The sequence below is a fragment of the Oryx dammah genome, unplaced genomic scaffold, assembly GCF_014754425.2.
Source record: "Oryx dammah isolate SB20612 unplaced genomic scaffold, SCBI_Odam_1.1 HiC_scaffold_29, whole genome shotgun sequence".
NCBI lineage: Eukaryota > Metazoa > Chordata > Mammalia > Artiodactyla > Bovidae > Oryx > Oryx dammah.
Genome location: NW_024070213.1, coordinates 53,461,786 through 53,483,584, shown reverse-complemented (window position 1 = coordinate 53,483,584; position 21,799 = coordinate 53,461,786). Strand labels below are relative to the sequence as shown.

Below are 21,799 nucleotides of genomic sequence, written 5' to 3'. Positions count from 1 at the left end.
TCTCAAGAGCAATTATTTCTTAATTTGCATTTAATATTCAAATAGCAAAGGTAAGATTGTGAAGTATGATTAGGAATGACCATTGGAATAAAAACATCTCACATTGCTTTTTATTCCAGTAGCTTATCACCTAAAAAGAGGTTTGAAAATTTTTACCAATCAGATAAATAGTATATATTTATTCTGAGAGTCATTTTATCCTTTTACTCATAACAGTATTCTTAAGAAGTTAGCCGAATTCCCTGGCTGTCCAGTGATTAGGGCTTGACACTTTCACTGCCAAGGTCCTGGATTTAAGGTCCTGCCAAGGTCCTGCATGCTGCAGCCAAGAAAAAAATGAGTTAGGTATTGCCCTACAGTAGCCTAAACCCCACAAAACTATCAAAATAGGCCTTGTCACATAAAAAATTAATTGGTTGCTTTGTTCCTACTTAGATTTTCATTAACTTCAGGATGTACTTTAAGTGACAATTAACTGTATCACCTTTGTTTCTGCTTGTTAAAAAGAGGTGTCTATTTAAAAGTCTAATTAATAAAGTTTCCTGAAATATTTATCCTTAAGGCATTAACCTTCACTTTTCTTTTTTGTATTATGAAATAGTACAATTTCAGCCACCATGAAAGACTGATCTGTTGGTCACTGACTGCCATGTAAGGGTAAAACTCACTGACTTAAAACAATGCATGTTATATTTGCTTATGATTCTTTGAGCATTTTGTGCTGGGTTCACCTGATCAGTTCTTCACTGGATTCAGCTGGAGTCAACAGGAGGTTGAAATCGTCTCTTTGCTTCGCCAGGCTGAACAGTCTAAAATTATTTCCCTTTGCGTGTCTGGTGGGTGGTGCGTGCTTGTGGCTGGGTTTCTCTTTCCATGCGGTCATTTATCTTCAGAGAGGCTAGTCAGACTTCTGTATGTTGGTAGCCTTGGGGCTTTGTTCCAAATGGACAGGAGTGGGTGCTCTGTTGATGAAAGCTAGTCACAACTCACTCAGAGAGGTGAAGAGATTGACTCTACCTCTTAATGCAAGAAGCAAGAAATTCACATCACAAAGGGATATGTTTACAGGAATGGGAGGAGTTGTGGCTGCTTTTTTTTTTGCATTCCACCAGAATCTTCCTTCTGGCATAAAATTTATTTATGTTTTTCCCACATAGAAAATATGCTTATTCCCATTTCAGGATCCCCAGAGGTCTCAACCCAATATGACATTAGGCTCAAAGTCCAGGATCTTTTGTTCCAACATCAGGTTCAGCTGAGGATTAGAATCCCTGGAAGCAGCTCTTCAGGGATAGTTCTTCTTGGACAAGAGGCCTGTTCATGTAAAAAGCAAATTAACTGCCTGTTATGTTTCCAACAGACCATGAGGAGAGATGCAAGCATGCTCAGTCACATCTGTCTCTTTGCATCCCCATGGACTGTGGCCCACTAGGCTCCTCCGTGGGATTTCCCAGGCAAGAATACTGAAGTGGGTGGCCATTTCCTTCTTCAGGGTATCCTTCCAACCCAGGGATCGAACCTTCGTCTCTTGTAACTCCTGCATTGGCAGGCACATTCTTGACTACTGCACCACCTGGGAAGCCCAAGGAGCAATGGCCCCAGGATAATTACAATAAATGCTTCCGTTCAAAATGGAGGGCAGCAGGAACAGAGTGGTTCTAACACCCAGTGGGACAGTTGGTTCAAGCCCCTGTACTCTAGGGCCAAGAAACATACCCTGATTAATTATCTGGTTCTATTTCTTTCTTTACCGTATGTCTTAGATTTTTAATTTATAAGTCAATAATGTAGCTATAAATCTAACGTGATTAGACAGCACCACCTATAGGTAGTTAAATGCTTTTTGAGAAAGTTTCCACCTGAAGTTTTAAACCATGGAGATTTTCATACCTTGGTGGACCCTTGTTTATTTTTACCAATTGGAGAAATTTCATAAAACAGGCATTAAGCCAAAATTTAAAAAACCTCTTCATTGCCTTTATTTTCCCCAAAGTAGTAACAATTACAAAGAAACCATAATTATAAAATAAAACTGATTTTCAGAATCTTTAAGTTAGAGGGAAAAAAGTAAAATTTATCTGTGATATAATCGGACGTTTCTGCAACATTCAGTGGGTCTCTAGAGATCACAGCTCCAGGACGTCTGGAGTTAAACCTCACTTTCACAGCATATTCCTAACCCTAACCTTCCATTTTGGAGGAAAGGAGATTGGCGCCTCCCCAAGTAAAAATCGAGAGCTGTTCTCCTCCAGGGAAGGCAGGAGAGGAGAGACCCTGGAGGGGAGTCAGCGGGAGCTTCAGGCTTAGGCCCACGCGGTACTTAGCAGATCAGCAGGGCCTCCTTCACAGGGCAGGATGGAAGCATCGAGAAAGTCCCCTTCACACACACATGCATATTAGCAGACCTGGGCTTCCAGTGTTCCTTTTACAAAAGAATGGGAAGATTTTAAGGAAGGCATTTGGTTTTTGAATTGTTGATTGTATGACTTCGTGTGTATTACAGAATCACTCCAGGGGGGAGGATAAGGAGATAGATGTTTAGAGCCTTAATCCTATAGTTGATCCTCCACCAATTCAGCAGTTTATTCCTCTCCTCACCACGAAAATGGTTATTTGTTCTGCAACTAAGAACAGACCTAGAAGAGAAATTGCAGTTTTCCCTTTAAACTTTCTTTTTTCTAAAATGTCCATATTTTGTAGGTAGTACTTACTTAATGATAAAAATTTCTTAGGTGTGTACAGTGAAGTTCCCTTCCTACCTTCCCAGTCACCTAGTCCTTCCCAGAGGCAACCAGTGTATCCAGATGTCTATACATCCTTCCATAGTCCTTCTGTACATGCACTGGCAAACATATATGTCAGTATGTATGTTTATGTACTTTCTATGTATACGCTTTTATTTTGGACACAAATAGCTGTGTGACTGATCTGAACCTTGTTTTTGCCCTGTAGTATCTTGCAGATTTTTAATATCTGCACTGAGCTTTGTTAATCTCTCTATAGCTACAGAGTGTTCCATCGTAGAGCTCTACCAGTATTTGTTTATCCTCTCCTCTTTCACTTTCATGCATTGGGGAAGGAAATGGCAACCCACTCCAGGGTTCTTGCCTGGAGAATCCCAGGGACAGGGGAGCCTGGTGGGCTGCCATCTATGGGGTCATACAGAGTCAGACACGACTGAAGCGACATAGCAGCAGCAGCAGCCACTGGTGAATTATTTAGATCATTTCTGGAGTTTTGCTATGGTAAACCATGCCACAATGAACATTCTTGTACATCTGTCACTTGGCATGTGGGTGAGCATACTTGTAGAATAAATTTCTAGAGGGGAATCGCTAGGTCAGAGGAGATGTGATGAAGATATATGAATAATTCTGATAGACCTGGTCAAGGTACCCTCATAGAATTTGTACTTGTTTGCTGCCCCATCAGCAGTGTGTGAAGGCAGAGCTGAGTTTCTAAGCCCGAGTAGAGTCCTGATACCTCACAGACTAAGCATCAGGTCTTATGTTTGTCAAAACAGCTCAGCTTACATGGGGTGTGGTTCATGCATGCTTGTGTTTGTGTCTGATTTCATTTGGAGAGGGTTGTTTTGTAAGTGGCTAAGAGAAGCTTGAGAATCATGATGCAGGACATCATCACTGTTCTTCCTCTTAACCCTCCAGTTTGAAGGACTGACAGAGAAAGTGAGATGGCTCCATGCACTACAAGAATATCCTTAGACAAGTAACATAGAGAGAGTGGTTCATGTGGTAGCTGGAAAGAAGTAGGTAGAAAGATTCATAGGAAGCAGGCATGGAGGTAAAGTTCTAAAGAGATGAAATTTAGTCTCCTGCTACTGCTGCTAAGTTGCTTCAGTCGTGTCTGACTCTGTGCGACCCCATAGATGGCAGCCCACCAGGCTCTCCCGTCCCTGGGATTCTCCAGGCAAGAACATTGGAGTGGGTTGTCATTTCCTTCTCCAATGCATGAAAGTGAAAGTGAAGTCACTCAGCCGAGTCCGACTCTTAGCGACCCCATGGACTGCAGCCCACCAGGCTCCTCCATCCATGAGATTTTCCAGGCAAGAGTACTGGAGTGGGGTGCCATTGCCTTCTCCGGATTTAGTCTCCTAGACCCCCATATTGGGCTTTCCTGGTGTCTCAGACGGAAAAGAATCCGCCTGCAATGCAGGAGACCTGGCTGGGGAAGATCACCTGGAGGAAGGCATGGCAACCCACTCCAGTATTCTTGCCTGGAGAATCCCCATGGACAGACAAGCCTGGTGGGCTAAAGTTCATGGGGCCACAAATGCTCATGACTGAGCAACTAAGCACAGCAGCACAGGAGCAGGCCCCCATGTTAACTAGGTGTCTCCAGAAGATCTCATTTGTTCTCACTGAGCCCAACTTTAAGAGCTTGTCATGTGCCAAGCCCTGTACTAGTACTGGAAATAAAGACACACATGGCCAGTCCCTGCTCTAAAGAAGCTCATACAGAAAAGTCACGTAAGCAGAAAAGTTCTATATAAAAGTTACAGGAACAACAAGAGTGATAACAGCTGACTCTGAGAGCCTATTAAATGCCAGACAGGGCTCAGCAGTGCTCATCATCTCACCTGCTGCTGCTGCTGCTAAGTCGCTTCAGTTGTGTCCGACTCTGCAACCCCATAGGCAGCAGCCCCCCAGGCTCTGCCATCCCTGGGATTCTCCAGGCAAGAGTACTGGAGTGTGTTGCCATTTCCTTCTCCAATGCATGAAAGTGAAGAGTGAAAGTGATGTCGCTCAGTCGGGTCCAACTCTTCGCGACCCCATGGACTGCAGCCCACCAGGCTCCTCCGTCCATGGGATCTTCCAGGCAAGAGTACTGGCATGGGTTGCCATTGCCTTCTCCATCATCTCACCTAATTCTACAAAAATCTTATTGGAGGATGATTCCAGTTTTATCCCATCCCACGGATGAGGAAACTGAGACCCAGGGAAGTTGAGGGATGGTCCCAACACCCCATAGTAAGTGACAAAGCTGGGGTGCAGGTTGAAGTCAATCTCACTTCCAAGTCTTAAGGGAAAGCAGGAGTGATGTTGGAACTAAAACTCATATCCCTCCTCCGTGAAATGGTTTTGTGCTTCCTTCTCTTTTTGTAGCACCATAATACTTTTCAGGGTGAGGGTGGGGGCTCAGGGAAGACTTTTGGAGGGAGATATGACCTGAGCTGTGGCTCTAAGGATAAGTAAGAAGCAAGGAGAACAGTTCCAGCAGAGCTGAACTCCAGGAGTCAGAAGTTTGTCCCAGGGAGGCAGGTGAGTGGCATGAATAAAATGAGAGCTCTGGAGCCAGACAGCCTGAGTTTACATCTGAGTTCTGCCCCTTATTAGCTGAGTGACATTGGATACATCACTTAACCTCTCTGATTCTATTCCTGTAATGTGGGGGCTATAAAGTACTTTCCTCCCAGGTTATTGTAAGTGTGGCATGAGTTAACATATCTGGAGCTGGTGGCTGGCAGCACAGGTTCTCTATATTTGTTACCATTATAGAATCTCTAGGATCCATGTATGACCTAGATGTAAAGGAGAGGAAAAGAAAATTGTGAGGTTCTCCTGTGATGCTTATTACGGAGAATGATTACATGAGCTTACAAAATGTAATGCAATGCTAGTAAAAAAAAAAGGGGGGGTGCGGAGCAGAAAATCATTTAATGGAGGAGCAAGAGACACGGGCTTTTAGTCCGGAATTGTCTTGTCAAGCATGGTTATGCTTATCAGCTTTCAGTTATCTAAAATTGTGAGTCAAAACAGACTTTTTTGCTTGTTGTCTACTTCTTTGTGACATCTTTATGGGTGTTAAAATGTAATAGTCTATCTCAAATAAGGTGAAAAAGCAGAGGAGAATAAGATAAAAGGAACTACATTTGCTGTAACTCTTAGTTTTCCCCTCTTCCTCTTTGACGCCATAAAATGTTTTCAGACAACCCTAGAGAAGAAATAAGATAAATGCTGCTGCTTTCTCATTTACCCACAAAGCATTTATCTCTCCTGTATCAAGTCAAGTTACTTTATTCTGAGAAGTAAATTCCATAACAGAATATAAAATAAGTGCAATAGAAGCGAACAGAAAGCTCTTATCCAAGGAATCCATCCATGTGATTTACATTTTGTCTTCATAGTCTCTGGCTTTTTTCTCCTTTATGCCAACCTCACATCCTCAATTCTGTTCCACAGTCAAACCTCATGCCTGGACCACTCTTTCTGTAGGCCAGTTTTTAGATGACTTGAATAACTCCCAAGAATTCATCTTATTTTAAAAAAATTAATAGCAATTTCCAACATAAATTCACACAAACCCTCTCTTACTCCTATTCAAAAACCTATACCTTTACTGTGTACTAGCCACTCACTTGGAGAAGGCAATGGCACCCCACTCCAGTATTCTTGCCTGGAAAATCCCATGGACAGAGGAGCCTGGTAGGCTGGAGTCCATGGGGTCGCTAGGAGTCAGACATGACTGAGTGACTTCACTTTCACTTTTCACTTTCATGCATTGGAGAAGGAAATGGCAACCCACTCCAGTATTCTTGCCTGGAGAATCCCAGGGACCGTGGAGCCTGGTGGGTTGCCATCTATGGGGTTGCAGAGTCAGACATGACTGAAGTGATTTAGCAGCAGCAGCCACTCACTAGCTCCTGGGGCTACAGAAATTATTACAGTTCAGCCTTTTGTCTTATGTGGGAAAAGGCATGAACAAGGAGGTTGATTCTGCTCATATCTGCCTCATGTTCCTTTCCTTTGTGGTTTATCTTTCCCACTAGACTGTAAGCCTCTCAAGGTCAAAGATTTTATCTGCTTTATTTCCCACTGGATAATCATTACCCTATAGAGTGTTCTCCATAACCGTTTCCTGAATTCATTAATGAAAATAAATATATGGCTATACAGAATGATCAGTTAATTGATGTGTTTGCAAGATAATAAATAGCTTAGAGGAGAGAATGAATAGTAAACTCCTTGGAGGGCAGAAGAGTGGCTGGGGGAGGTTGGGAGACCTGCTGAGGAAAGCGACTTCTGAGTTGAGTTTTGAGGGCAATGACTGCCACTGTTGATAAGCCTTACATAGTGTCCAGTTCATGCAACATACTGAATAAAAGTCTGCTGAGGTAATAAACCATAATTTATGAAGTAATTATACTTACAGTATCTCTCGTATCCGACCATTTAACTCATTACTGGGTGGGGAAGACCTGGCCATTTCATGCTGCATCGTGTGGTCCTGGAAGCTCTATCTGTTGGCTCAGGGTAGGAATACCTACCGGGAAACTCAGTGTTGTGTGTGTGGGTGCTCATGTGAGTCCTGTGAGAAACAGTGGGGGCCGGATGGGCCTTTGGCTGAGAGAGAAGCAGTCTTAAGTACGTGCTGTAGAAGAGGGGTGGTCCATCCAGGAGAGAAGGTGGGAAAGGAACGGACAGAGGCCGTTTCTAGTGACTCAGCCCTGAGCCAGGCCAGAGCGATTACCTAAGACCTGTGTCCATCACCCATGCCAGTTTCAGATGTTAACATTCCTGAAAACTCATGTGATTATGACATGGGAGAGGATGAAGTGGAAGACAAAAGGAGATAAAAGCAAAATGAATTTTTAGTTGAATTTATCTGATGACCTTACTGAGGAAAAAAACAGGATGTGAGGCACGGACTTGCTATTAGCTGCAAGTTTCTTAATTGTATTTAGCTCCAGCCCTTTCCTAACACAATGATGTAAATGACTGGGAGGTTGAGAACCAAAACTGCTAAGATTGATGAGCCTCTTGCCTCTGGTGTGATCTTGGGGTGGGGCGGGGGGGTGGGGGGGGAATTCCTCATGCTATTCCAGACTTACCCTGTCTATGACAGATGGAAGACATAGCTCTCTAAGTCACACCAAATTATATCAAAGATTAGATCCCTCAGCTCCAGTTAATCCTTAACTTGTGTTTTCAATATGTGTGTACAGCTTCATCATACACAACAAAGACACTTTCTTCAACAATGCCACAAGAAGTAGAATTGTACATCATATTTTACAAAGAATAAAGTATGAAGAAGGAAAAAACAAAATTGGTAAGTAGTATATCAGTATAACAAGTTACATTTGATTTGGAGGATTACAGACTTTTCCCTTTGGTTTTATTACATTGATATCAATTCTAGAAATGCTTGAATTTATAAAGCCTCTAACTACACAGTTTCTTGATGGATAACTCAGAAGTGTGAAACCTTAATAGATCGCTTTTTAAAAGATAACACATCATCTCATTTATCTTAGACCATGGAAAAGTGCTCTCAATTCAACAAATATTTGAGGAGTGCCCATTAGGTGCCAGGTGGGCTTCCCAGGTGGCACTAGTGGTAAAGAATCTGCCTGCCAAAGAGACCCCGGTTCGATCCCTGGGTCAGGAGGATCCCCTGGAAGGAGAGCATGGCAACCCACTCCAGTATTCTTGCCTGGAGAATCCCATGGACAGAGGAACCTCGTGGGCTACAGTCCACAGGATCGCAGAGAGTCAGATACAACTGAAGTGACTTAGCATGCATTGTGCGCCAGGCACTGAGCAAGATGTTAGGGAGATGAGCACAGTTCTCTCCTGCAGTGGATGTTCAAGAAGTTACGAATAGACAATAAATAAGTAAATACAGTACATAACATGAAGAAATTGAAATGGATGATGTTATAGAGATTGACTAGAGGGTAGAGATCATGCTGAGATGGCCTGGTCAGGGAATGCTCTTCTGAGAAGCTGGAATTTGAACTAAAACCTGAATGACAAGAGGTAGCCAGTGTGTGGAAAGATGCAGAAGCAAGCACAGGGAGCTGTCATACATAAGTAAATTCTCCAAATAATCACCACCCCCAGCAAATAACCTCCACATATTACCCTGGGGATATTTGTGTGAGGATCTTTCCATAATATATTACCAAATTTCCTGCCTTATTAAGTAAATTACTATATACTGGGAAGATTTGGGGAGCTTTGTCCATATCTCTTTCCCAGCAAGATTTTTATTTATGCTTTGAATGATGACCTATTCACTCATGGTCTAATCAAGAGATAAAAAAAATCACACAGAATTTGAACAGGAAAGTGAAAGTAAAAGTCGCTCCGTCCTGTCTGACTCTGCAACCCCATGGACTATACAGTCCATGGAATTCTCCAGGCCAGAATACTGGAGTGGGTAGCCTTTCCTTTCTCCAGGGGATCTTCCCAACCCAGGGATCAAACCCAGGTCTCCTGCATTGCAGGTGGATTCTTTACAAACTGAGCCACAAGGGAAGCCCAAGAATGCTGGAATGGGTGCCTATGCCTTCCCCAGCAGATCTTCCCAACCCAAGAATTGAACTGGGGTCTCCTGCATTGCAGGTGGATTCTTTACCAACCAAACTATCAGTTTGATAACTTTTCCTTGAACAGGAAAAGTTAATGTAAATAATTAACTGTGATGGAGGTTTGGAGTAATGGAGGACTGACTAGTAAAGAGCAAGAAGAATTCTAAAGAATAGAGGAGAAGATGCCCCACAACAAAGCTGAGATGGAGACCTTGTTAGAAGGGGTGCAGTTGTGGGTCATTGGACGGCAGAGCAGTTTGCTGGGGTTCCTGTGTCAGCAGGATTCTCTCTGAATCTGCCCTCTCAAGTTCTGGGAGAAGCTGGCTAGAGGGGATTGGGAGATATTGCCCAGCATCATCATCCTATGAAGCTGTTCAAAGGCCCACCTGCCCTTGAGGAGATCCCAGGGCTGCTGGCTACCATGAACTACATGTGCCGGGTTCCATAGAAGCTATGAGTTGCAGAAGCCTGCTGGGAGGAGCATACTCTGCTGCTGCTGCTGCTAAGTCACTGCAGTCGTGTCCGACTCTGTGCGACCCCAGAGACGGCACCCCACCGGGCTCCCCCGTCCCTGGGATTCTCCAGGCAAGAACACTGGAGTGGGTTGCCATTTCCTTCTCCAGTGCATGAAAGTGAAAAGTGAAAGTGAAGTCGCTCAGTCGTGTCGGACCCTCAGTGACCCCATGGACTGCAGCCTACCATGCTCCTCCATCCATGGGATTTTCCAGGCAAGAGTACCGGAGTGGGTCGCCATTGCCTTCTCCGAGAGGAGCATACTAGTACCAGGAAAACAAACTCCTCCCTCCCCTACTATCCCTCTAGGGCCTTCTACTGACAAAGCTTAACATTGCAGCTTCTGGCAAATGAGAAATATTTACAGGGTCCAACTCCATTACTGCAAAGCTAAGGAGCAGTCAACTGATGACTGGCACAGAGCCTAAACAGTTTGCTCACCAGGCTTTCAGGTGGAGTGGAGACTGGAAGGATGCACTCTGTTAGTCACTTGAGGTTAGGATCCTGAAAGAGCTCAGTGATCTGGAAACTTCAGCCACATCTGAGAGATGACTTTCCATAGTTTGTAAATGGTAAGTGCTATACTCAAATTCAGCAAAACGGCTACCTTGGTACCGTGTGGGAGAAATATTACTCAACACATCATAAAGAGGGACAAACTTGGGAGGTTTAGTTGAATGCAAGTGTGAGTCACTAGTATGATGAAGCTGCCAAAGACTACTTTGATTGCAAGCTGTATAAATTAAAATATAATAGGGAGAATCAGATACGTGGTCCAGATCTGAATACACCTGGAATAGTATGTTCAGTGAGAGTCAGTGTAGGTGGGTATGGTGCCATTGAGCCAGATGTAGGACTTTCTTGACTTACACAGGGTTATGGGTTAGCACGTCCTTAAATTCTCTGCAGCAGTCATCCATCCTTGAGACACATCCTCTTCATAACGTCCTCCACGGCCATTCCAGCTCAGAGGAGTCTTTTCTTCTTCTGAATTCCTATGGAAATTATTTTTGCAGTCTATATGGTAATTAGCCATGTACAACTCTTCTTTTATTATCTTGAATTATTTGCTTTCAATGACAATGAAAATTCTACCAACTAAAGAGAACCAATGTTAACATTTTGTGTACTGAATAACTTCAATATTATGTTACTCTTTTCATCTTTATACCTCATTTGTCCATGTGATTTTTTTTTTTGCAAACTTAGGATATGCTACACATACTTTTTTTTATCCTTTTCTCAGTTAACAGCATAGCAGGAACATACTAGAAAACAAGTGAGTAGAAGTGAAGTGATTAGGGCAGTAGCTATTCTGGATTATTTCATAACATGCAAAGAATTTTTAAAACCAATCTCTTCACTTATACTGGTAGTATGATATTAGCACACCTCACAACTCATTATAATATACTAGGGTGTTGAGAATCTGCAGTTAAAAACTGCTAGTCTAGATAAAAAGCTTCTCAGTTATAAATGAGTTGCCATATTTGTCTTTGTATCATCATTGCCTAGCACAGTATGTGGCATACAGGCAGATTGCTTGTTGAACCAAATTGAAAATCTTTTAAACATGATCAGTGTCTAACCATCAGCATTCTTACACAACCAGAGACTATACAGTGAGGCTATACAGCAATTATTGTGCTTAAATTTTTGCAGCTAAAAATGTGGGTTATTTTTATAGCTTGTCAAGATGGAGATAGAAAAAGGGCAGCGAGAATGATTTATAAATGTTCTGAAAAAACACAGGAAATGTAGTATTGTTACTAGTAAGAAATGATTGTTGTAAAAATTTCTCTTATTTGATGAAAGAAGAATTCTATCAAGAACCCCAGTGCTCTGAAAATCAGTGAGGAACTGAAAAAATGTCTAGTTAGAAATAACCAACCACAAAGTAAATTACTAACCAAGGATCAGACATTATGATGAAAAATTTGAAGTTCAAGTATAAATGCTCTGTTGACCCAATGTTTCATTATCATCTTCAGTTTCATAATTAAAAGAAACATGTTATAAGAAAATTTAATTCATCAATAGAATTAATGTTTATCTTATGTTATTTTTTGGCTGAAACTCTTTCTGAAAGTGGCATCTTGCATGGGTCAACATGAATTAGAGATAATACAAAAATATGGTTTGTAGACATGACTTATGAGGGTATTTCAGTGGAGCGAAAACTACCACAATATAAGTTTTTCGACTTTACTCAGATTATTACAACTCTGAAAATCAAACCTAGTGAATTCCATTTTCAAAACAGAGCAATTAATAGATAAAAAGACTTATTTAACAGTATAAGTACATAAAATAAATCTTGATATTAATTTGTAGTTTCAAAACTGATGCTCAAAGGGGAAGACTTTAAATATTAACCGTTTTTTCATTTTTCAGGACTTTGATAAATTATCACAAATTCACAAGAGTCATCATCAGAAGTCTCTTATTAGGTCCCTGTGAATCTTTTGCTATTATCTGGGATATCTGAAAGTGATTGATGATATATGTAGAATTCTTGATAGAAGCTCCAGGAAGTCAAAGTTTTCTACATAATCAATCAATTATTCATTCATTACAAAGGTATTTATCGAGGGCCTCCTGTGCTAGACAAAGCCCTGTGGATATTTATACTTCAGGTGTCTTTCTTAGGCATTTAGAGTTAATGTCAAAGCATCTTAAAATACATTTAATCATGTTACCGGGATTAAAAGTACCTAAACATTGATTGATCCTCCATCAATAAAAAGTGAATCAGTGCATGTTTCATTTTCCAGTTAGGCTAAGCCTCTGGCCTCTAATCAGGATCTGAAACATGGAGAGCACTCATCTAAAAGCTGCTTGAGAGACATCCTTCCAGTCATCTTCTTTGAAGTACATTTTAGGAAGTAGTATCACTCTTGATCTGAGAGAAACTTTAAAGATCAGAACATTATACTTCTACTTCTGGCCAAGATGGAGTAACAGGCACAAGATTACTCTGCCACCTGAAACAATCAGAAAAGAAAAGACAAAACATATGAGACAACTATTTTCAAGACACTGAGCACGGGCAGCCAAGAACAGGGATCCCTGAGAGACAGAAAACAAATGAGGTGAACCCTACAGTTGCCGCAGCTTCCTCTCTCGAGATGATTTCTAGACAGCAGCAGAGGGAAAAGAACCCGCACAGAACCTAGTAGACTCCCCAGGTCGAAAAGGTGTTGCTGAGAGTCCAGGAGACCAAGGCCGCCAGAGTTCACAGGGCAACACACCAGAAAACAGAGAGCTTCACAGAGAACCCTGAAGATCTGCAGAGAGCCTCCTCACGTATTTAGCGTACTGACTAGTACACACATCAGAAAACTACCCAGGGCCAGAGAAAGAGCAACCCAAAGGGAGTTCCAATGAGACCAGTAGAGCACCTCAAAATTCAATAAGCATTAAATATAGATGGTTTGAAAATCCCAATCCAGAATTCAGAAGTTGACATTAAATAATAAAGCAAGACCTAGTTTTTTTGCTGCATGCAAAAAATACTCTTTAAAGACACAAATAGCTTAAAGTAAAAGAATCAAAAAAGATATATACTGTGCTAACCAAAAGAAAGCTGAAAGACCTATACTGATATCAGACAAAACAGATTTCAGAGCAGAGAATACTACCAGGGATAAAGAAGGCTATTCTAAAATGATGGAGTCAGTGCATCTGGAAAACCTAGAAATCCTAAATGTTTATGCACTTAATAACAGAGCTTCAGACTACAAAGTAAAAACTGATAGAACCACTAAGAGAAATAGGCAAGTCCACAGTTATAGTCAGAGGTTTCAATACCACTTTTTCAGTAATTAATGGAACAAGTAGACAGAAAATCAGTGGAGGTTAGAAGACCTAAACATTATCAATGAAATTAATTGATCTTTTAGACCCCTCTACCACCAGCAGCAGAATACCCAATTTTTTAAGTGAACACAGAGTATTACCAAGAGACTATACTTGAGGGGCATAAAATAAGACAATAATTCTTTGACCACAGTGGAATTAAATTAGATATCAATAAGATCATCTCTGGAAAACTTACAAATATTTAAAACTAAATAATGTATTTTTAAATAACTCATGAATGAGAGAAATCAAATCAGAAACTTGCTGTATTCAGTGAAAGTGAAAAAATAGTGTATCAAAAAGTGTGCAGTACAGGGAGAAATTTATAGCACCATATGTATATATGGGAAAAGAAATGGTCCCAAATTAATGACCTCTCCTACCTTAAGAAACTAGGGAGTAGGGAAGGAACTTAAAGTAGTCTAAAGTTGGTAGATGAAATAATAAAAATCAGAAGAAATCAATGAAATGGAAAAAATAGAGAAAAATCAATGAAACCAAAAGCTGATTCTTTGAAAAAATCAAATTCATAAACCTGTGATAGAAACAGGCTGGGGTGACTCCTGAATGTGTAATCCCTTCCCCTTAAGTGAGGGTGGAAACTCTGGTTTATATCTGACCAATAAAACCATTGCAAATCCACATGTCCAATATCCTTCCCCCACTTTATGGATGAGACAGTTGAGGGCTGAGAACAAGAGGACTTTACAAAGTCATCCAACTAGCCCAATGCAAAGAAGTTGGCTTTGTCCATATTGAAGCTTCTGGATGAAAATAGGAGAGCTCAGGCGGAAAGTCATCTTTTTGGTGTGATTAATTCATCCACTTCTCCCAGCGTGCTCCCTTCTCTATGCCAAGCACTATGCTAGGTATGCTTCATCATGTTTTTCCTATATGAAAACTTGATTTTCTAGTCTTTGTTTCTAGTTTCCTAGCAGAGAGCAAAACTTTCTAAACTGTTGTCCCCCAAAAGTATTTGAACTACTTTTGAAGATATAGGTTGTTTTCTCCAAAAAGTTTGACCCTTACATTACTCTTACATTAGGAGGATTTAAACTCAGTGTGGATTCACTTTGGACTTTTTTATTGTTGTAGGTCTGAATCGTTTGCTTACTAATGGCTCCTATGAAGCTGCATTTCCTCTGCACGAGGTATTGTCCTGCCTTTTCTCCTTCTCTGTCAATTCCTTGTTGTTAAATCAGCTTCTGGAGATAGTCATTAATTGCATTCATTGATACGACATTTGTTTAGAATGAATCTAATTTGTTCAGTGAGTAGATGGGGGAGGCCCTACTTGCATTGTACATCTCTCACCCAGCACAGATTTATTTCTCCATATCTTTTTTATGTAACTGCAAGAGTACTCGAATCAAGAGTCACTCAGCATGAATTTAGAAGAATGGCTGAGGGACTCCAAGTCATAAAATTAAAGAGGCATTGAAAATTTGCATGATGTGCTGGACCCAGGGGGAAAATGTCTCTGAAATATATAGTCTCTGCAACAACAACAAAAAATTTATAGCTAATCCTTAAAGAGTGGGAGGAAGCCATCTTGTGAAGACTCTAGTAACTAAAAGATGATAAATGGAAATTAATAGTAGTGTACTTATTGTTGCTTATTTAAGATGTATAAATTTTTATATTCTTTTTTACTGCACAATCTTTGTCATCTATAAAGACTTTTATAAATGTAACTGTAATTACCCTTACCTCTATTTTTCCCATTAGATTTTAGGTAATTTAATCCAGAATTATCTTTACATATATGGTAATTTAATCTATAATTCTCTTTGCATATATGGGTTTTCAGGGCCATAATTCTCATGATTGGTGAGAGATTAGTGTGATTTTCATGGTACCTACTCCATACCAGTCATAGTATGACACCAAGAACACAAAGATAAGTATCATAGCCAGTGTCCTCTAAGACCTCACACAGTGGCAGGGTGAAATTACTATTAGATTTTCTTAACAATCTTCTATTAGAAACAATGTTAATGATTTGTCAGTTAAGCTTGGAGGATAGTTCCAGCTACCCACCAATGGCAGGTCTTCCCAAAATATATTTCTTATATGGCTTACGGAGTTTCTTCTCTTGATTTTAAACATCAGGAGGATAGAGAAGGTGGTATACAATTTTTTTTATTATTACTTTTTATTAGAGTATAGTTGCTTTACAATGTTGTGTTCATTTCTACTATACAGTGAAATGAATCATCTCTACGGATACATAAATTGCCTCTTTCTTGTGTTGAGGTCACCACAGAGTATTTAGTGAAATTTTTAAAAGCTTTTTCATTAAGAAAACTAGAGGCTTTGATCCGAGACCCGATTAACAGACAGTCATGAAACCTTTTTGAAATGATCCTTTTTGTGTGACAGAAGCAAACATTTTGACACAAAAGTTTTCTCGAGCCACACACAGGTGTTTCTGAACTCGAAAGACACATGTCCCCAGAGGATACCATGTGGTTATTAGTTGGCATTGCCCCAATAAAGGGTTTCAGTGAGAATTGCATTCTTCCGCTGCCTACCCCTTGCCCACAGTAAGGGCAGTGTTGAGCAGTTGTGGGTGGACAGAGTCTCAATGCAGACGAGTGGGTGGTGGGCTTGCCAATATCTGAGGAGATGCAACTGTGAAACCCCAGAATAACTCCAGGCCTTCTCTGTGGTTTTCACATCTTGCTAAATCCCTGCATTGTATGAAAAGAGAATTTTCCAGTTAATAATTGCAGCTGCAGTAATAACATAATTGCTCTTTTGAATTTTGCTCTCAGTTTAACCTCCTTATAGTATTTGACCGCATAACAACCTTCAGAGGCAGGAAGGGCAGCTCTGGTTGCCTTGTTTTATGATGAAAACTTAAATAGAGGTTTAGAGAAAGCTTAGCCCACCCCCAGTTACGGAGTGAGTTGGTAGTTGAGCTGAGACTAGAACCTGAGTGAGTTCCTTGTCTCTCAGGCCTGTTCACTTCCTCCTAAGAAAGGATTTCTCAAGTTAAAATGTCAATAGCTTACCTCCAGACAGCATGCCTTTCCTGTTGGTGAAACTAGAACACTAACTGAACTTAAAAAAAAAAAAGCCTACTCCTCTGACCCATGGTATCCTCATTTGTTCCATGTGGAAGTCAAATTATATTTGAATTATTGTAAATTTGAGGTGATTTACAATTGTTACATTGTAAAATTTTCTGCCCTTGGTCACAAGGCCATGTGACAAGCTGTTTACCAACTATTGATATTTTAGTCTTGAGACAAGTAGGAAAGAGAACTCCTAAGTCTTGGGCATGGCCTCTGGGCAAGATGCTCTGTTCATTCAAATCACAGAAGAAGCCCAGTGAGGCAGATGTTGTTAGTTCCACTGTGAACTGGGAATCCAAGGCTCAGAACGTTTAAGATATCCTAGCTAAAAAGTAACAGAACTGAATTTGAACTCAGTTCAGACCTGCATGATTCTAGCAAGCATGGGCTTTTTACTGCATGGCATCAACATCGAAATTATGTCCGGAATAACTAATCCTACTCTCTTCCCTTCAATAGAATGGATCTATCCTTATATCACCCCTATTGCTACTCTTGCCATGAAAACTAGTATTACAGCTCCCTTCATGCATAGCTTCTCCCAGTATCCCCCATCAGAGGGGAACATCTGTTTCAATTAATGAATCTACATTGAACCATCATAACCAACCAGAGTTCATAGTTTACTTTAGGGCTTACTCTTGGTGTTGTATTCCATACATTCTTTGAGTTTAAACAAATGTATAATAAACATGCATCTACAATTATAGTATCATACAGAGTATCTTCACTACCTTAAAAAGATAAAAACAAAAAGAACTAGCATTATTATCGGTTTTTGCTCTTGGCTTTTGTGGGTATTACCTCACTGGCCATGGTGTCTTTATCCAGGGAAGTTACAGAAGTAAAAACTCCATTAGAACCCACGGAGCGGTAAACCACCGACATCTGCTCTATGAGTGCTGGGCGTCCTGGGGTGTGTGGTATAAATACCAGCCTTTGGATCTTGTAAGGTGAGTTCTTAACCAGCTGTGAATATAAAGCTTATGCAGAATAATTAGGGCAGACTGTGAGCTGGGACAAGCCAACACTGGGGAAAAAACAAACTGAGATGCACAGCTGACACTCAAATCGGACTTCTTCCCAAGAGGCAGCTCATCAGAGGACATGGATTGTTCTTGGTAAACCTGACCTTCTTCTGCTGAGGCTGGTGTTTCCTCTAAAAGGGACTTAGAAAGGGGTGTGTGAGATTAAAGCAGGCCTCTCACAGGATTCCGTAAGAAGCTTATCACCCACGTGACTGTTAGTGACAGAAAATCAACAATTGTTGAGAGGTAACACTGCTTATATGTATTAATGACAATGGAGTATTAGTAACTCTTGGGCAAATAGGAAATAGAGGGTGCTGTCATTCTAATAAATTTTAGGCTTACTTTAATTTTCATTTCAAACTAATAACCTTTAAAGATTGTTTTAATTCCACAGGTCAAAAAAGTATCTGCTTTTAACTTGAGATAATCACGCATTGAAAATGTATGGTCCATACATGCCCAACATTCTGCCATGGCAGTGTTTATTTTGTGTAGAGACTGATAATTCAGATTGGGTAATGACAATCCATACATCATTGATTCCTTATTAAAAAGAAAATCATACTTTATTTCTTAGACTAGGTAGATTAATTACTTTTCCCTGAGTCCTTAAAAAATGAGCCCAGAGGAAAATGAAATAATAAGACAACTCACCTTACATTTCGTCTCCCTGGGTGGTCATGCTTCTTTCCAGAGTCCTTGTTACAAGGGTTTACTCCTGTTGAGCCAATGACATTGATGAACTGTGACCCCTTCTGGGCGTGAGTAACAAATGATCCACATGACCTGAGAAAGTGAAAAATGTTTTCTGAGATGAGACCATTTACTTTTGACCAGTCTCAATATGTGATAGAATAGAAGGGGAAAAAAAATCAAAGTCAGTCCTGGCAAAGCATCTCCCATCCATGACAGTTACTTGATTAAGATTTTGCAATTTTTTGATGAGTATTAATTAACTATCCATTGTGTTCCTAGTACAAAACTAAGTACCTTTGGCAAAAACAGAGAACCCATGGCCTCTGGCTTTGAGAAATGCACGGTTTCCTTCAAGAAAACCAGCCCTGCAAACTTGAAACACCTAGAAAACAAGGCTTTGCATAATTTGGTAACATGTGTGACAGAGGCCAAAAGTTTGACAGCAATTAGGAAAAATGGAAGGATGGATCTGGGCCAGTGCCCCTCTGTAAGGCTCTGTAGAGCTGAGGCCTAGAAGAGCAGTGGGATTGGTGTTGGCCAAGGAGAAGGGACATGAAAAACACAAGCAAGATTTGAATGGAATGATGTTGTTGAGCAACTGGGGGATCACATATCTTAAATAGTTTCTGCCCTATATCTAGCTTTTGCTTCCTCCACATCTCTCAAATCACACCGAGTATCTCCTCTGCCATGACTGCCTTCACCTGTGACCTGGACTTTGACTGTTTTCCTCTACCTGGTCTGCCTTTTTCCTCTCTGGCCCTTCCACATCATTCTCTACCCTGGAGACAAAATGTGTTGTTGTTGTTCAGTCACGAAGTTCTGTCCAACTCTTTGCAAACCCCATGAACTGCAGCGCACCAGGCTTCCCTGTCCTTCACTATCTCCCAGAGTTTGCTCAAACTCATGTCCATTGAGTCAGTGATGCCATCCAACCATCTCATCCTCTGTTGTCCCCTTCTTCTCCTGCCCTCAATCTTTCCCAGGATCTGGGTATTTTCCAATGAGTTGGCTCTTCACATCAGGTGGCCAAAGTATTGGAGCTTCAGCCTCAGTATCAGTCCATCCAATGAATATTCAGGGTTGATTTCCTCTAGGATTGACTGGTTTGATCTCCTTGCTGTCCAAGGGGCTGGATTGGCTAAAATCCTTTCACCATTTTTCAATTTTCTCAGGACAAAAGTCAATGTATGGTCTGTAAGGCCCATCAAGGCTTAGCCTTTGCCCACCTCAACAGCCCACTTTTTTAAAAAGATTTTTTTAAATGCAGACTATTTTTAAAGTCTTTATTGAATTTTGAATTTTTTTTTACAATATTGTTTCTGTTTTATGTTTTGATTTTTTGGCCACAAGGCATTAGCTCCCTAACCTGGGATCAAACCTGTACCTCCTGCATTGGACAGCGAAGTCATAACCACCGGACAACCAGGGAAGTCCCAGTCCATTTCTTGTTGTCAGTGTTCCAGCCACACTGCTCTTATTTCACCAACGTCACTCCTACCACAGGGCCTCTGTTTTCTCTGCTGGAAAGACTCTATCCCTAACCCCACCTAGTTAACTTTCATTCATCAGCACAACAGTCACTGCCTCAGGGAAGAAGTCTTCCCTGGCTAAAGTTGTCAGATTGCCTTGTTATACATGCTTATTGCACTGTGTCCCTCTCTTCTCTTTTCCCGGTTTTGTAACGAGAAGCTTATTTCTTTAATTGATTTATATATGCCTCCTCGGTCACCCACAAGCTTCAGAGGAGTAGGGACCAAGCTTATTTTGCTCACCATTGTATTCTCAGCACTTAGCACAGTATTTGGCATAGATCAGGTGTTTTTTAATTTGTTGAATGAATACATGAATGCATGTGTATAGAATATATGCTGTAAAAGTCTTCTGGAAGAGGAAAGTTTCTGTTTAGACATAGGAGATATGATACATAATTCATGATTTTTAGGAGCCATTGTGTAGGAGGAGAGCGGCAGACAGTATTCAGAGACAGATGGTCAACATTTGTCAACATTAGTCTAGAATGAGAATAAAAAATAATTAGAGTATTCTTACACTGGACTAAGAAATAATTAAGCTCTAAGTTATGAAATGTGGGATAGAAAACACAATAATAATATTTGAGAAATAAAAACCAAGGAACTCCCTGGACACTTTCAAACTTCACAGACCACAGGGCACTAGGCAGACTGGTTAGTCTCAGAAAAATACTTACAGAGGTAGATGTTGATGCCTGTGAAAAGTCCTCACTTAAAAGAGAAAGCTGCTCTCAGTATTGATTCATACTGAGTCTCAGTAGAGTTCTTTCTTAGTGATAGCTTATGATTCTAGCATTGTAAACATCTTATAAAATTACAAAATATTAAAAGGGGGTGTTTAAAGGTTTTTGCCATAATTTTGTTTACTATTCTTAAAAATATATATAATACATAAACAAACACACTTAGAAATGGCAAAAATATTATATGTTGGTACCAAGTCTTCAGATTACCCTGATTCCTCATGATTAACAGTATTATACATAATTTCCTGAATGAGCTGGGTTTATCCTATGTTTTCAGAACAAGCTTGTGTATGATCATGTTCTTGTATGAAAGGGTTCATACTGTTTCTTTTCTAGAGTAATAGGAAAAGAAGTTTAAGTCCAGAGCCTAGATTTGGTCAAACATTCCATTCTCTTGGCTTAATTTGTCTGTATGGTTATCAGCAAGGCCACCACAAAGTAAAATGACTGGTCAAAGTGTTAGAATGCCTGACTACAAACACTTCAATATAATTTGCAAGACTTTTATATCATAAACAGGCGGTACTTTGGAGAGAAGATTGGGTTGTATTTTGCCTGGTTGGGCTGGTACACCGGCATGCTCTTCCCAGCTGCCTTCATTGGACTGTTTGTCTTTTTGTATGGCGTCATCACTCTGGATCACTGCCAAGTCAGGTATGGAGAGCTCTGGGTGAGCCTGCCTTTGCTTATGCTTGGAGATGGGTATTTGTGGTTTGGGAGTGTTTACAGACTGTGGGTCTACTTAGCTATTCATTTTAATGTCTTTCCAGTCTCCTGGGAAAATTCTAAAGGTTCAATTAACAAAATCTGTCCATCCATTGCCCTTGCTGCTGTGGTCTCTAGCTACCCAGGAGTTCACTTTTATGAATATACAAGTCACTGTGAATCCACAGAGGGCTTGCCAGGTGGCTCAGTGGTAAAGAACCTGTCTGCCAATGCGGGAGAGGTGGGTTCAGTCCTTGGATTGGGAAGATTCCCCTGGAGGAGGAAATGGCACCCTACT

At 40.7% G+C, this 21,799-nt stretch overlaps 1 protein-coding gene across 4 annotated transcripts in view; it reads left to right on the top strand.

Moving 5' to 3' along the window:
• Positions 1–21,799, top strand: part of ANO4 (anoctamin 4) — a 356,708-nt gene that overhangs the window by 248,518 nt on the left and 86,391 nt on the right. For all 4 annotated transcript variants that reach the window (XM_040234899.1, XM_040234898.1, XM_040234897.1 and 1 more), the window contains 4 exons: positions 7,964–8,070; positions 14,804–14,859; positions 17,620–17,741; positions 21,316–21,450. In XM_040234899.1, the coding sequence (XP_040090833.1) occupies positions 7,964–8,070; positions 14,804–14,859; positions 17,620–17,741; positions 21,316–21,450 (420 nt within the window). The remainder of the gene's footprint in view (positions 1–7,963; positions 8,071–14,803; positions 14,860–17,619; positions 17,742–21,315; positions 21,451–21,799) is intronic.